Genomic DNA, 14,051 nt, shown 5'->3' with positions numbered 1-14,051 from the left:
TGCCATGGCCTCGATCCCCACCCCCTTGGCATTTCCAAGGGGGAGCCTTTGTAGGGCTTTAGTTCTTATTGATTGGTTATTGATCAGCAGGGAGGCCTGCTGAGTCTTCGGAGCTCCTTCCCAGCATGTGGGGTTACCCCTGGGCCTCGGGGCGGGGGAGTGGGGACTGTTCAGGATCCACCCTGCCTGAGGCTCGCCTGGCCCTAGCGCATCCCGTGGAGAAGGCAGACCTGGGGCCACTTCCAGGATGAGGAATGGATTCTGTGGTCGGGGATATAGGACTCAGGCTGTATCCTGACAGGTCACACCGGGGTGGTGGAGTCCCAGACAGACTGCTGCCTGGGGCCTCCTTGGAAGAAACCTCCCCCTGCAAGTGGGGAGCCGTCTGCCACCTCCCACCGGGGGGATGAGGGCTTGAGAAGTTTCTCATTTGGAGCTCTGGGGCGTGATGATGAGTCTGGAAGCATCCTGGCCCCCTGCCGGCCATCTCCTGTGGAGCCCCCTGTGTGAGCCAAGGGAACCGTGAGTGAATCTCTGGGTCATGGGCCTGTGGGGCTCCTGAGGGACCGAGCAGAGCCTGCACATCTCATCTGCCGGGCCTGAAGGCACTGCTCCTGCTCTGCCTGCGCCTGCCCCTCACCCCGGACCAGGCCTATGTGCCCATCAGCTCTGCACTGGCAGCCAGATGAATGAAGGCCCCAGAGTGCCGGGCCTTGTCCAATGACTGTGGGAGCAGATGGGAGCGTGTCAGCCTCTGCCTGGGCCGCCCTCCCAGACCACCACCTGGGCCCAGGACTCGGGCTGTGCAGCTGGCCTAATGGGAGCCAGCAACTGAGTCTGCCCTCCAGGAAAGGCTTGCTGGTCCCCACCCCGTCCCAGTGTAGACGAGATCAGCGCTCTTGTGCTGCTGGCTGGATGAGGGTGTCTGTCGGGCTCTTTTCCTCCAGGGAGCAGGGTGCCGGGGGCTGAAGGAAGCAGCCTTTCTCTTCTCAGTGCTGACGGTGGCCGGGGCCACGCTGGGCTGCACCAAGGCCCCCTGACTCAGAAGGGAACTGAATCAGGAGAGTGAAAGGGCGTCGGCGGTGCCGCCCTGCCCTGGGTTTGAGGCCCGGCTCTGCATGTCCCAGCTGTGCCACATCAGGCGTGCTGCTTCAGCTCTCAGCATCACAGCTGTGTCTTCAGCGCGTAAACTGGGGTGGCCGCCATGGCCTCCTGCCTGAGATATAGTGAGGATTAAATGACACGACTCATGTCCACTGCTTATTAGCCTGCTGCATGGTGTGTGCTCAGAGTTGGAGGACGTTTTGGTCCCCAGGAAGGAAAAGCTACTGGTGTGTGTTTTGGGAGGATTTCTGAAGACCTGACTACTGAGGCATCAAGAGGTTCTTCTTGGACCCCTGGCTCCATCCAGGCTGGAGACCTGTCCCTGGAGGGTCCTCAGGAAGCCAAGGGGAGGGCCCACCCCGAACAACAGGACGGGGAGCAGGGGCCTGAGGGCGCCCAAGAGGTGGGGTCGGGGAAGCATCCTGCTCTGGGCATTTGACCTGCTGTATGACCTTGAGCCAGTCATGTCCCCCACCCCTGACCCCTGAACTTCGGGTTTGCTGACTTCGAAATGAGGGGCTGGATGAGGTGTTCTCTTTGGATCCTGTCACCTATGGCCATTGGAAATTTTGTTAGAATATTCCAACAGGGCCGGGGCTGGCCAGGGCCTTCAGCACCAGCAGAGGGCAGCACCTGCCTGGCAAAGGTCCTGCGGAGGCCAGATTCCTCCATGGGGCACAGGCACGTCCAGCTGCCTCCACTCCGCCTCCTTCCCCTTCCATCTGGCCAGGGGTTCCAGCAAGGCCCCTGCAAGGGCCAGGCCGTCCTCCTGCATTGCTGTCCTGGCCAGAGAGACAGACAGGCCGAGTCTTGCTCAGGAAACAAGCCCCAGAGAGCCGCCCGGTGTGGGGTTGGGGGCAGCAGACACAGGAGGAGCACGCAGCTGGTTGGCTCTCGGTGACAGCCCGTTATAGACGGAACCCCCCACCCCCATGGCAGCCTGCACGCACCACCCAGCCCTTTGGTCCTGCTGGGCTCGTCTGCAGAGCGGTTCTGTTGTTCAGTTGGGCAGAACCCAGATCCCCAGCCCCCTTCTGCCCTCCATCGTGTTTCTCTGGAGGAATGCAGGAAGGCCAGGGAGGGAGCCCTGTCACTTGCCTTCCCTGGGGCCTAGGCCAATCGTGTGTCCTCGGTGGACCTCAGTTTCCCCATCTGTAATGTAAGAGGGGTAAGCGTTAGTGGTTTTCGACAAATCTGATCTGCAGGTTGCTCAGTTTGAAGAGTGCTTGGCTGGCCCAGAGTGTCATTCAGGCCGCCTCTGACTGAAAGGTTCTAGGAGAGCCATGGTCAAATGTGAGTGCAGAGGCACAGCCTGGAGATCCTGTGGCACCCGCCACTTTCCTGGCCCCACCCCCAGGGGTTCTGTTACGGGCCTGAATGGGGCCCAGGAATCTGCAGGTTTAACGACCCCCACAGGCAGTCCAGACAAAGGTCCTGCTGCCGGATGTTGGCACCTTGACACTTAACCCTGAGTGTGCATCTCTGTCTCCACAGCTTGGGGCCCTGGTCCACAGTCCCGTCAGCTGTCCCCTGCTGGGCTTCTCGGCGGTCAGCACCTCCCTTCCACAGGGCTACCTCTGGGTGAGTAACCCCCATGCTTAGCCGGGGGTTCTGGACTGAGGACAGGAGCAGGGAGTGTGGACGTGGGAGGGGGTGCTGGAGAAAGCCACCTGTCTGCTGGCCCCTATTTATGTACCTGCACCTGGCAAGGTCTTCCTGGGAACCTCTGTGCCGGACTCTGCTCGGAGTTGGCAGGTGCAACCTCACCAGGGACAACAGAAAACCAGGGGACAAATAAGTGAGCGTGACTCTTCCATGTAGCCCTGGTGCCATGAAGGAAATGAACGAATGGGGAGCTGTGCAGAGTGCCTGGGTGGCAGGGCCTTCACCCCGGGGGTCAGGAAGCAGGGCTGCTTATTGCCCATCTCTTGCAGAGATCGAAGCTCACCTTTCTGCCCGTGAGGTTCCTGGCAAAGCCTCTCTCAATTCAAATAGGTACCCCCATGCTCCTGTGCAGACTGTGCCCTCCCATGGACTCCCCGACATTCCAGCCTCACCACTCCTCTGGCCATCCCCTAACCCCTGCTCATTCCTGTCTTCAGGCACAAGGGCAGGAAAACTCTGGCTTACCCTTCAGAGTCCAGCCCAAATGTCCTCTCTGAGGATAATTTGTTCTTCATTGTGTCCCTAATATCTAGCATATAGTGCATCCATCCGTCCATCCTTCCATCCATCCATCCATCCACCCATCTATCCATTCATCATCTATTCATCCATCCTTCCATCCATCCATCCACCCATCTATTCATCCATCATCCATCATCATCCATCCATCTGTCCATCCATCTATTTATCCACCTACTCTTTTATCCCTTCCTTCCAGCCATCCATTCATCCACCCACTTTTTTTCATCTCTTCCATCCATCCATCCATCCATCCATCCATCCATCCATTCAGCAAGTATATATTGAGTGCCTACCATGTGCTAGACACCGAGATGGAACAATGAACAAGACAGAGGGGGACATTTTAAAGAGATAGAGTTTATGTTCCCTACTTGTTGGTTGAAATTCACCCTAGAGACAGGGAAATAGAAAGCTGACTGGTTATCTAGTCCACCTTATCTCCTTACCTGATTTCCTTTGAGCCCTGAATCTGACTTGTTGCCATGGCAGCTGGGATGAGTGACCTTCAGTGACAGCAGGACATGAGTGGGAAGGAGAGGGAGGCTCCTCTCGATGTCTAACCTCAGGGGCAAGTAGACGTTTGGGACAGGTTGCTGGCGGGGCAGGGGCTGCGCTCTGCCTCTGCTCCCATGGTCCCACCTGACGGCCTTTCTGGGTTTCTGCCCAGGTCGGGGGCGGGCAGGAAGGCTCAGGGGGCCAGGTCGAGATCTTCTCTCTGAACCGGCCCTCGCCCCGCACCGTCAAGTCCTTCCCACTGGCGGCCCCTGTGCTCTGCATGGAGTACATTCCGGAGCCAGAGGAGGAGGAGAGCAGAGACGGCGACGAGAGCCACACGGCTGCTGACCCCTCGGCTGCAGCGCATCCCACCATCTGCCTTGGGCTCCAGGATGGCAGGTGAGGGGCCTGGGCGGTAAGGGCCGAGAATGGCCTGGGGAAGGGCCTGGCGGTGAGGTGGAGGCTGTCCCTTCAGCTTTCCCGGTCAGCTTGTCGTCCACCAACACTCTCCACCCCTGGTGGGGAGCAGGAAGGTGGGGACCAGGGATGCCCAGTGTGGGAGCCGGGGTGTCAGGAGCTGCTTGCACTCTAACGGAGACCCTGCAGGGGCTGCTTCACGCAAACTGGCTCCCTCCCAGGTGGTGTGGTCCCGTGGGTGAGCGCTGGCTTTGGTGTCAGCCAGAGCTGGGTTTGAATCCACTGTTTCCTCTCTGTGGATCCTTCGGTGTACCATTTAACTGCTGAGCCTCAGTTACTCGTCTGTAAAGTGGGGTTAGAATCCCCCCATGCAGGGCTGCTGGGAGATGCCCCAAGACGTGGGTCATATGAAGCCACGACCACAGAGCTAACATACGCAGAACCAACCTGGAGACATTAGAAGCTCCTTGAAGCCTGGGCCTGGGTCTGCCTAGCCAGGGCCTGGACTTGGAAGGGGCCTGGTGAACAGCTTTTTTTTTTTTGTGCTAAGGAAGATTAACCCTGAGCTAATATCTTTTACCAATCTTCCTCCATTTTATATGTGGGTCACCACCACAGCATGGCTGACAAGTGGTGTAGGTTCACCATGCCCAGGATCTGAACCCACAACCCTGGGCTGCCCAAGCAGACAGTGCCAAACTTAACCACCGGGCCATGGGGCTGGCCCCCTGTTTTGTTTTTAATGGGATAAAAATTCACATAATATAAAACTCACCATTTTAACCATTTTAAATTCAAGTGTAGAATTCAGGGCCGGCCCCATGGCCTGGTGGTTAAGTTCGGCATGCTCCACTTTGGTGGCCAAGGTTTGGTTCCCGGGTGCCTCAAAAAAATAAAAATAAAAATAAAGGGTACAATTCAGTGGCTTCTGGTATGTTCACAATGTGCAACCATCACCACTCTTAGTTCTAGAACATTCTCATCCACCCAAAAAAGAAACCCCGTACCCATTAGGCAGTCACCTGACTCTGTGCCTCCAACCCCTGGGAACCACGCATGTGCTTCCCATCTGGATTTGTCTCTTCTGCACGTTTTGTATAAAAGGGATCATACGACAGATAGGATGTGCAGCCCTCTGTGCCTGGCTTTGCTCACTCAGCATGGCCTTTCCGAGGGTCATCCGTGTGGCTGTGTCAGTGCTTTCTTCCTTTTCGTGGCTGTGAGAGGGCATCATTGCCCATTTTGTGGAGGGAACTGAGGCTCAGGGCCAGCCAGCGGGCAGGGGGCACGTCTGGATTTGCACCTGGGTCTGTGTGGCCCTGAAAACAGTCCTCTCATGCCTTTATCGTGCCACCTCAGAGCCCCCACCTCAGTACTCTATGGGACAGGGGCCCAGGAGGGCACTGTCCTCAAAAGGTCCGAGCTGCTGAAAGGTGGGACGACGGCCTGGTGACACCGCAGGAGCCCTGGCTGACTGGGGGGGGGGGGCCTCCCCCTGGGAGGCAAGTGGGGCAGTGGGGGGTGGGGGGCAAACAAGTCACCTGGGCCTCTCCCCGCAGCATCCTGGTTTACGGCAGCGTGGACACGGGCACACAGTGCCTGGCGACCTGCAGGAGTCCAGGCCTGCAGCCCGTGCTCTGCCTGCGGCACAGCCCCTTCCACCTGTTTGCCGGTCTGCAGGACGGGACCCTCGCCGCCTACCCTCGGACCAGCGGTGAGGATGGGGAGTTGGGGTGCTGGGGGCTGGATCCTGTACCAGAGTGGTTGTGGGATGCAGGCCAAGTAGGCAGCTCAGAAACGAATCAGGGGATCTCAGTGCTGGGGGGATTTGGAGATCCCTGATCCCCAGTGGGGTCCTCTCAGGAACGGGGTGCTCACTACCACACAGGCAGCTTAGCCCATTGGCAGGAGAATGTAGGGGATAAGAGTAAGGACTCTGGGGTCAGACAGGCCTGGCTTCACATGCTTCCCGTCTTGGCTCTGCCCAGATGACAGCTGTGTCCGTTGGTAAGCGGCTTCTCCTCTTTGTGCCTCGGTCTCCCCATCTGTAAAGTGGTAATAATGGGGGTACCCAGCCCTCACGGGTACCGGTGGGTTAGACAGCCCAGTAAAGGCAGAGTCTACGGCCTGGCACAGTGAGCACCCAGTGGAGAAAAGCGTTAGAATCTCTGTTATTGTCTTGGTCCCTCGATGGCACAGATTATAATGCCTGGAGGGCAAGGCTAACAGTGATAGTCCTGCTGTCTCAGGACCGCGTGAGTGCTCAGTGCCGGCGCATCATCTGAATTCTCGCCACAACCCTGAGAACTGCCTCCTCTTTACGGACGTCCGTGCTGAGACTAAGGGAGGGGACGTGCTTGTCCACAGCCACAGGGCCGTGGTCCCCTGTCCCCTTGTGGCTTGTTCAGCTCCCATTTCGATGATGAGGACTGGGCAGGGAGGGCACCCCAGTGCCCCAGAGCGGGCTGGCGGGCCTGACGCTCTGCGACCGGTAGGTCCCTCCATTCTCCTCCCACAGCCTCACGTTGCCGCGTCATCACAGCCTGTTGCAGGGTTATAAACGGCTATTTGTACGGAGCTATTTTTTTTTGCCACTTGGCACCGTGTTGGTATTTTTAATTAGCTTTTGATAAGGCATTTATAGTTTTTAATTAAAGGGGGAAGGAGGAGGGAACAAACATCCCTCTCGCCGTCAGACAGAGCATGCGTGTGAGTGTGAACGTGGCCCAGGTCCTCGGGGATTTAGACAGGGATCCCAAAGGGACCTCCACCGGATCCTGAGCCTCCCTGCCCCGCTCTGGCCTCCCGGTCCCCAGCGTGGGCTGCCTTTGGCCCTTTCCCTCTTGGATCCTGACCCGTCGATTTGGGCACCCGGCTTGGGAGGAGGTGAGGGTCTGCCATGACAAAGCGTCGCTCACTGAGTGGCTCCAACGACAGATTTATTGTCTCACGTTCTGGAGGCCAGAAGTCCAAGACGAGGGTGTCGTCAGGGCCACGCAACCTTGGAAGGTGCCAGGAAGGATCTGTTCCAGCCACTCTCCCAGCTTTGGGAGCATCCTTGGCTATGGCAGCATCTCTCCCGTCTTCACATGGCCCTGTCTCTGTGTCCAAATGTCCCCTTTATCTCAGGACACCAGTCAGATTGGATTCGGGGCCACCCTCCTCCGGTATGACCTCGTTATAACTAATTACATCTGCAACAACCCTTATTTCCAAACAAGGTCCCATTCTGAGGTACCGGGGGTTAGGACCTTGACATATGAATGTTGGGGGGGCACATAATTCAACTCATAATAGGGGCTTTGGGGTCTGACCATTGGCTTTCAGCCTGGGGTGGGAGCCTGGCAGTTTGTCAGAACCAGAGGGCTGTTGGGGACCACTGGACCCCGCACTGTCATTTTCTGGTTGGGAAGGGACTCCCCAAAGCCCCTGGGGGAGCCGAGACCTGGCCGCATGTCCTCTCTCTGGGGCTGGAGCCCCCTCCAGGTGTGGGGGGCTCAGGCTGCTGCGAGCAGAGCTGATGCCGTCGGGTCTGGAGGAGGAGGCTGAGGTGCTCCACCTTCCCGCCTTGCACACACGTGTCCTCCAGGTGTTTACTGAGCACCTACTGTGTGCCATGCACACGATGGGGCAGCAGGACGGGTGTGATCCTGCCCTCGCTGAGTTTATAGGGAGACAGAATTAGTCACGTGAACAAGCAGGAGGCTTACGACTGCATGTCCTGCTGAGGTCCTGAGGGAGGGAACAGGGTGACAGGGGAGGGCCTGACCCCTGGGCTTGGGGTGGGTTGGTTGGCGAAGGCCTCTCCAAGGAGCAGGATCCTGAAGCTGAGACCCGAAGAAGGAGAAGCGGCCAGGTGAGTGAAGAGTTGCAGGAACGGTGTTCACAGCAGAGGGAACAGCGTGTGCAAAGGCCTGGAGGCAGGAGAGGGGCTGGTCTGGTGGAGTAATGCAAAGAGGAGGCTGTTGTGCTGGACGGCAGCCAGAGGGGTCAGTGGCACGAGGCAAGGTCTGGAGCGGACGGCCGAATCCGCTGGGCCTTGGGTTTGTCTCAGTTTGTGGGAAGTAGAGGGAAGTGTGGGGGTGGCCGAGCATGGCGCCCCTCTGGCTGGTGGACAGGGGTGGGGGCAGGGAGGCTGGTGGGGAGGCTGCGGCACCTGGCCTGGCAGGTGACTCCTGGCCACTCTGTCCTCGTGAGCCCGGCCCCTGGGCCTTTGGTTTGGCTTTGGCCTGGGAGGCCTGTGGGACCCCGTGGTGTCCTCCAGAGGTGGCCGGGCGTGAAGGGGACCCCCCAGGGCCTGCTGCACAGTGTTGGGGGCGATCCCTCCCCATCGCCTTTCCCCTGGGCTGCATGTGGCTGCTCTGGAATCATCAGCTTGGCCGTGACCCAGCTGTGGGGCCTCCTTCAGACTCACCGAGGCCTTGATACCCCTTGACACCCCCGACCCATCCCGGCCCAGAGCTGGAGCTCAGAGCTGCTCCTGGCCAACTGCCCAGCCCTGTGCCCGCAGCGCCTGTCTCTGGTGCCCCCTGGTGGCCGGAGAGTCTGGGGAGGGTGCATGATCCGGACCCTTATCCTGGGCTTGGAGCCAGTATTGGACGAAATATTTGTCAGTGTTTATAGTGACAGGCTTCCTGTCCTGCCTGGGTGTGGCTGAGACCAAGGCAGGATAACACTGGCATTCGGGGCCCACGCTTTGGCTCCTTGCAGAAGGGCAGGACCAGAAATATTAAGTAAAACAGGTAGAAACCAGCCTGGGGACTTGCCTGTGTCCTGGAGGAACTGTGGGACCAGCAGTGGGGAGGTGACTGAGGATTCCAAGGCCACCGGGCCACGTGGAGTCCCGGACTGTCGGCTGGAGGGGCCTCGGAGTCCAACCTCCAGCTGACAGATGGGGAAACCGAGGCCAAGAGCAGTGTGGCCATGACAGTCAGTCGGCTGCCCCCAGGAGCCTCGCTTATCTGCCTTCATCCACTCATTCATTCATTCACTCATTCACTCAGCAAATCTGTGGGGAGCCAGGCACTGAGCAGGGCGCTGGAACGCAGAGATGAGCCAGGTGGCCGCTGTCCCTGAGCAGAGCCATCTGCCCCATATCTGTCAGGCACAGGATCATGACCAGGCCTTGGGGGGGGGGGGGGGTGGCGCAGGAATGTCCCTGGTTAGACGCTGGGGATGAGGGCCAGGGTCACCCCCTGGAGCAGGCAGGTGATGGAGTGGGTAAGGTGGGGGCTGGGGGTCAGGCTGCCCATCATTGAGTCGCAGCTGTCAGACTGGGGCTGTTGCTTCACCTGTCGGAGCCTCAGTGTCCTCACCCGTGAAATGGGGGTGAAGCAGCCGCCCCGATAGAGAGGTCGTGAAGGCCAGGTGCCCAGAACGGGGCCTGGAGTGTAGACGTGTGCCTTATTCCATCGTCATCGTCCTGACCAGCATTGTGACCTGCCGGGCGCGGGCTGCGCTTTGGGCCCCTTGGTCTCCGTGACTTTCACTCTGTGTCCTGCCTTCTGGCTCCGGCTGGGTCTGGACCCCGAGGGAGGCCGGTTGGGCTCCCCACTGCGGGCTGGGGAGGGGCCTCCAGCCTCCTGAAGGTGCCTTTGCCGAGACAGGGCCTTCGTCTGGCGTGTGGGCCGGTGCCGGGCCAGACAAATGGGCTGTCACGCAGGGGGCGGGTGTGTTTGTGTGTGTGCGTGCGTGTTCCAGAACACTGCGAGCTCTCTCAGAACCTCTGGAGGGCAAGGAGGGGGTGGAGGGATCCCCCACCAGATACGGGGGGTGGGGGAGGTGCAGCTAGCCCTGCCCGGAGCTCACAGTGATTGCCTTTTAAATCTGAGAATTGTGGTTCGTGAGGGCTGGGAAGAACGTTGGGGGTCAGACTGCTGTTCCCTCGTGGTGCAGATGGGAGGAGTCCCAGCCACGGGCAGCCTCTTGTTCAGGGTCCCCCTGTGGGCCCTCTAACTGAAGACCCCTGTCCAGTGTCCTTTTTGATGTAACAATATCAGTGTTACTAAGTTTTATCTCAGTTCTGGGGGATATTCTGTCCTGGAGTGAGGACTTCTAGAGGATTTCTGGAGACGCCCAGCAACTGGAGGGGTGGTCGGCGCATGTGGGACCCTCGGAGGTATCAGCCCCTCGCCCCTACCCCAGGCAGCCACGGCCTGCTCTGTTCCAGGAGAGTGCAGGGCAGAAGGTGTGAGGGCTTCGGTGGCCATCATCGCTGCACCTGTGGGGAAGAGCCCCCATTCCCCTCTTTTTGGGGTGTGGTCCCGCCGTCCCTAGCTGCTTGCTTCCTGGGAGGGGCCGCAGCTCCCACCTTCTGGCCCTAGTGGTGGGAGCCCCACAAGCACTACTCACCTCTGGCCACCGGGGGGCGCTCAAAGCCTTGCAATTTTACATTTTTGAGGCTCTGATGTCCTGGTGGGGTCAGTGTCCCTCCTGGAGGCCTGGCCGCTTCGTGGTCACTCGCCCCTCTTGGACCCCAGTCCTGGCCCCAGAGCCCTTCAGAAACGCCTGCTTCCACTGACTGCTGTGTCATGGCCAATGACACCAAACAGTAGGGGCTCGTGAGCTCCGGATGCTTCCGAGCTGTGTGATTCGGGATGGCTATTTAAGCTCGCCGTGCCTCAGTTTCCTCAGTTGTAAAGCAAGGATAAGAATAGAATCCACCACCCTGGCCTGCTGGGAGTTGAGGACATAATTCAGGGACAGAGTGCCCGGCGTGCCCACACGTGACGTGTGTGGCAACAGCACCCATGCTCCTCCCGTGTGCCAACCTGTGCTAAGTGTTCCACACGGGTCACCTGATCCCTGTGGCATCCGGTGAGGTGCTGGCACAGTGGTCGTGCCCATTTTACAGATGAGGAATCGAGGCTGGGATGTGGGGTCACCTGTCCAAGTTCATGCAGAAGCTTGGGGGCCACAGCCAGGGGCCTGCCAGCCTGCTTCCCACGTGCCATGTTCACGGGCTGGAAAGAGCTGGTCGTGTGTCTGGAGGGGGGTCCCTGCTCCCCAGCTCTGGGAGTCTGCCAGTCTGAAGTAGGGGTGGACGGGGGGCTCATTGCCTCTCAGGACCCCTCCTTCCATCCCTGGGAGGGGTGCGGCATCTCTGGAGGAATAAGGTTATCAGAGATCCTGGTAGAGGTGGCAGAGTGCCTTGGAGTAGGCGAGATCTGTGAGAAGGCGAGAGTCAGTCTCAAGAAGCTACATGTCAGAAAAGTCCTCAGAGACAACCTTGGTGGCTCCACCCTTCCCTGTTTTACAGATGGGGAAACTGAGGCCTTGGGAAGGGAAGAGACGCTCAAGACCCTTAGCGAGTTGCTAGCAGAACCTGGGCCAGACCTCAAGTCTCTTGACTGCGTCCGGGACACTCCTCACCATGTCCTGCTGCTTTTTTAGCAGAGCTGTGTGGATGCTGCCTCTTCTGGGAGGCCTCCCTGGATTTCCCTGTGTGGAGTTGGTTCCTTCCATCTTGGCAGTTCTCAAGGCCCCCTGTGTATACCTGGTCATCCATGCTTGGCACATGGTGTGGCAACTGCTGATTAACCTGCTGGTTTCTCAGGACAGCCAGAGTTTCCTTGAGGGCAGGGTCTGTGTCTGATTCATTTCTGTCTTCCCAGCACCCGCACATGGCCTGGCATGGAGTAGGTGCTTACTAAGTGTGTGTGGAATGCGTGAACAGGAGGGGGGGGGGGAAGAAGCGAAGGGGGAGAGAGATGGGGGGGGGAGGGTGAATTGGGAGTACAGACCCCAGAGAGAATGAGACACAACAGAGGCAGATGGGAACACCACCATCCCACTGGCAGGGGCGAGGGGCCAGAGAAAGGGCGAGAGGGCTGGGTCCACCGCTGTGGGCCGTGGTTCCTGAGGGTTGAGGGGCCCCGGGCCCCTGACCTGACTGCCACCCCCATCCCTGACGTGCTTCCTCCTTCCCCCACCAGGAGGCATCCCCTGGGACCTGGAGAGCCCTCCCCTGTGCCTGACTGTGGGGCCAGGGCCTGTCCGCACCCTGCTGAGCCTGGAGGATGCCGTGTGGGCCAGCTGCGGGCCCCGGGTCACCGTCCTGGACGCCACCAGCTTGCAGACTCAGGTACTGGACTTTCTTCGTGGCTCGTGGCCCCCAGTCCTTGGGGCAGTCTGCTGGGCATACTTCCTGCCTCTTGCTGGCCCTTCCTGCCTCTTCCTGGCTCTGCTCTCGGCGCTGAGCTTTGTCTCGGGTCAGTCGGAGTGTGTTGGGAAGCAGAGGGGCCAAGACCCCCGCTGGGCCCCTCCCCCTGCCCGACACCCCCCAGGGCTGCTGCTCTGGGCCATGATTGGGGTCCTGAGTGGTGTCTGTTCCTGTCTGTAGAGGTGAAGCTGGGGTCCCTCTCCTCGCGCTGGTACCCAGGGTCCAGCTGTGCTGAGGGGACGGCCATCCTGGATGCCGGGCTCTTTAAACAGCGTGGGGGCGGGAGGCTGCTGGGTCCGGCCTTGCCCCATTGCGAGCCCTGCCCGCACCTCCACCCGCCTGGCCACACCCCAGGGTCCATCCTGGGCGGCCGGCATGAGGCGTGGGCGTGGCCCCCAGCAGTATTTGAGTGACATTTGCCATCATTTGATTTGGTTGGATTATCAGTTTGGGACGAGCTGCCGCCAGGCCTGGAGTGGAGCTCTGGGACAGGCTGGCGGTCAGCCAGGCCCCGGGTGAGCTTCCACGCGAGGGCCATCCTCATTCGCCCGCTTGGTCGTCTCTCTTACGGCTGTAAATTGGCTGCTCGACAGCCAGGTGAGAACAGCGATGGAGTCTGGCCCTTGTAGCATCGCAGGTGATGGGGGCTGAGTCCCTGGTGACACGGCCCCTGATTGGCAGATGGGGAAACCGAGGCCTGGGGGGAGCATGGAGGGGCCCTGAGCCTGGGTTGAATGTCAGGGTCACGGTGCCTGCCTTGCCGTCTTCACTGGAGCGCAGTGCGGCCGTGGCACCGGCTTGCCGGGCTCTGCTGCGGTTCCGCCTCCCACCTGCGGGTGCCTTGTGAGCCCCGCTTGTCAACACTGGTTGTCCGTTCATCAAAGGGGCATCTGCGTCCCTTCCCTGTGTCCGTCCGCGCACTGGCTGAGAGAAAGCTGGAGCCTCAGTCCTGGGCAGGGCCAGCGCCCGGGTGTTCCACCCGCAGCCCTTCTCGGCGCTGGGATGGGAGGTGGAGGCATGAGGCCTCAGCACCTCGGCCGCATGAGAGGCAGCGCCCGGGCAGAGCCAGAGGGTTTGGCTTTTGAGCTATCCTCATCTTTTGAGCTATCCTCGTCCTTTGAGCAGAAGAGGGCTGGGGGCTGAAGGCGACGCCTGTGCTGCCCCCGTTCAGGGGCTGCTTGGGCAGCACCCGCCCCAACGCTCGGTCGTGGCACTGAGGACCTTTGACCTCACCCGTGCTGCTGGGCCAGGCCGGTGGGGTGGGCTCTGGGGAGGGGCCAGGGGGGAGCACCTGCTGTGTCCGGCCAGCGTTCAGGGTTTCTTGGCCCTCTTTCTCCTGGGTGAGCTGGAGCAGCTGCAGCCACGCTCCCTTCCCAGCCCCTGTCCCAGCTCTGTGGGGGCTTCCCTGCTACCCCCCCACCCCATCTCTCTCTTCCTCCAAGGGCCTCTCACCTCGGCCTTCCGGGAGGAAGATGAGCAGGGAGAGCCGGCTCCCCAGGGCCTTTGGGTCCCTGACCAACCTGGGTCTCAAGCCGTTTGGCAGGAAGAAGGACGACGCCTCTCCCATCCCTTGGCCTGTCCTCTGCAGCCCCTCCCCAGGCGTCCCTGACTTGTCCTCGCACCAGGCCCATGTGCCCTCCCAGCTTCCTCCTGCTGGCACCTTGCACAGGCTCTGACTCGGCCCGGG

General features: G+C 60.1%; 1 protein-coding gene across 20 annotated transcripts in view; it reads left to right on the top strand.

Moving 5' to 3' along the window:
* Positions 1 to 14,051, top strand: part of ARHGEF10L (Rho guanine nucleotide exchange factor 10 like) — a 155,058-nt gene that overhangs the window by 111,392 nt on the left and 29,615 nt on the right. For all 20 annotated transcript variants that reach the window (XM_014836171.3, XM_070510924.1, XM_014836162.3 and 17 more), the window contains 4 exons: positions 2,599 to 2,685; positions 3,959 to 4,185; positions 5,763 to 5,917; positions 12,138 to 12,286. In XM_014836171.3, coding sequence (XP_014691657.2) covers positions 2,599 to 2,685; positions 3,959 to 4,185; positions 5,763 to 5,917; positions 12,138 to 12,286 — 618 coding nt within the window. The remainder of the gene's footprint in view (positions 1 to 2,598; positions 2,686 to 3,958; positions 4,186 to 5,762; positions 5,918 to 12,137; positions 12,287 to 14,051) is intronic.

The sequence above is a fragment of the Equus asinus genome, chromosome 5 (assembly GCF_041296235.1).
Source record: "Equus asinus isolate D_3611 breed Donkey chromosome 5, EquAss-T2T_v2, whole genome shotgun sequence".
In the NCBI taxonomy this organism is placed as follows: domain Eukaryota; kingdom Metazoa; phylum Chordata; class Mammalia; order Perissodactyla; family Equidae; genus Equus; species Equus asinus.
The sequence above is the reverse complement of the archived record's forward strand: the minus strand, read 5'-3'. Positions and strand labels throughout refer to the sequence as shown.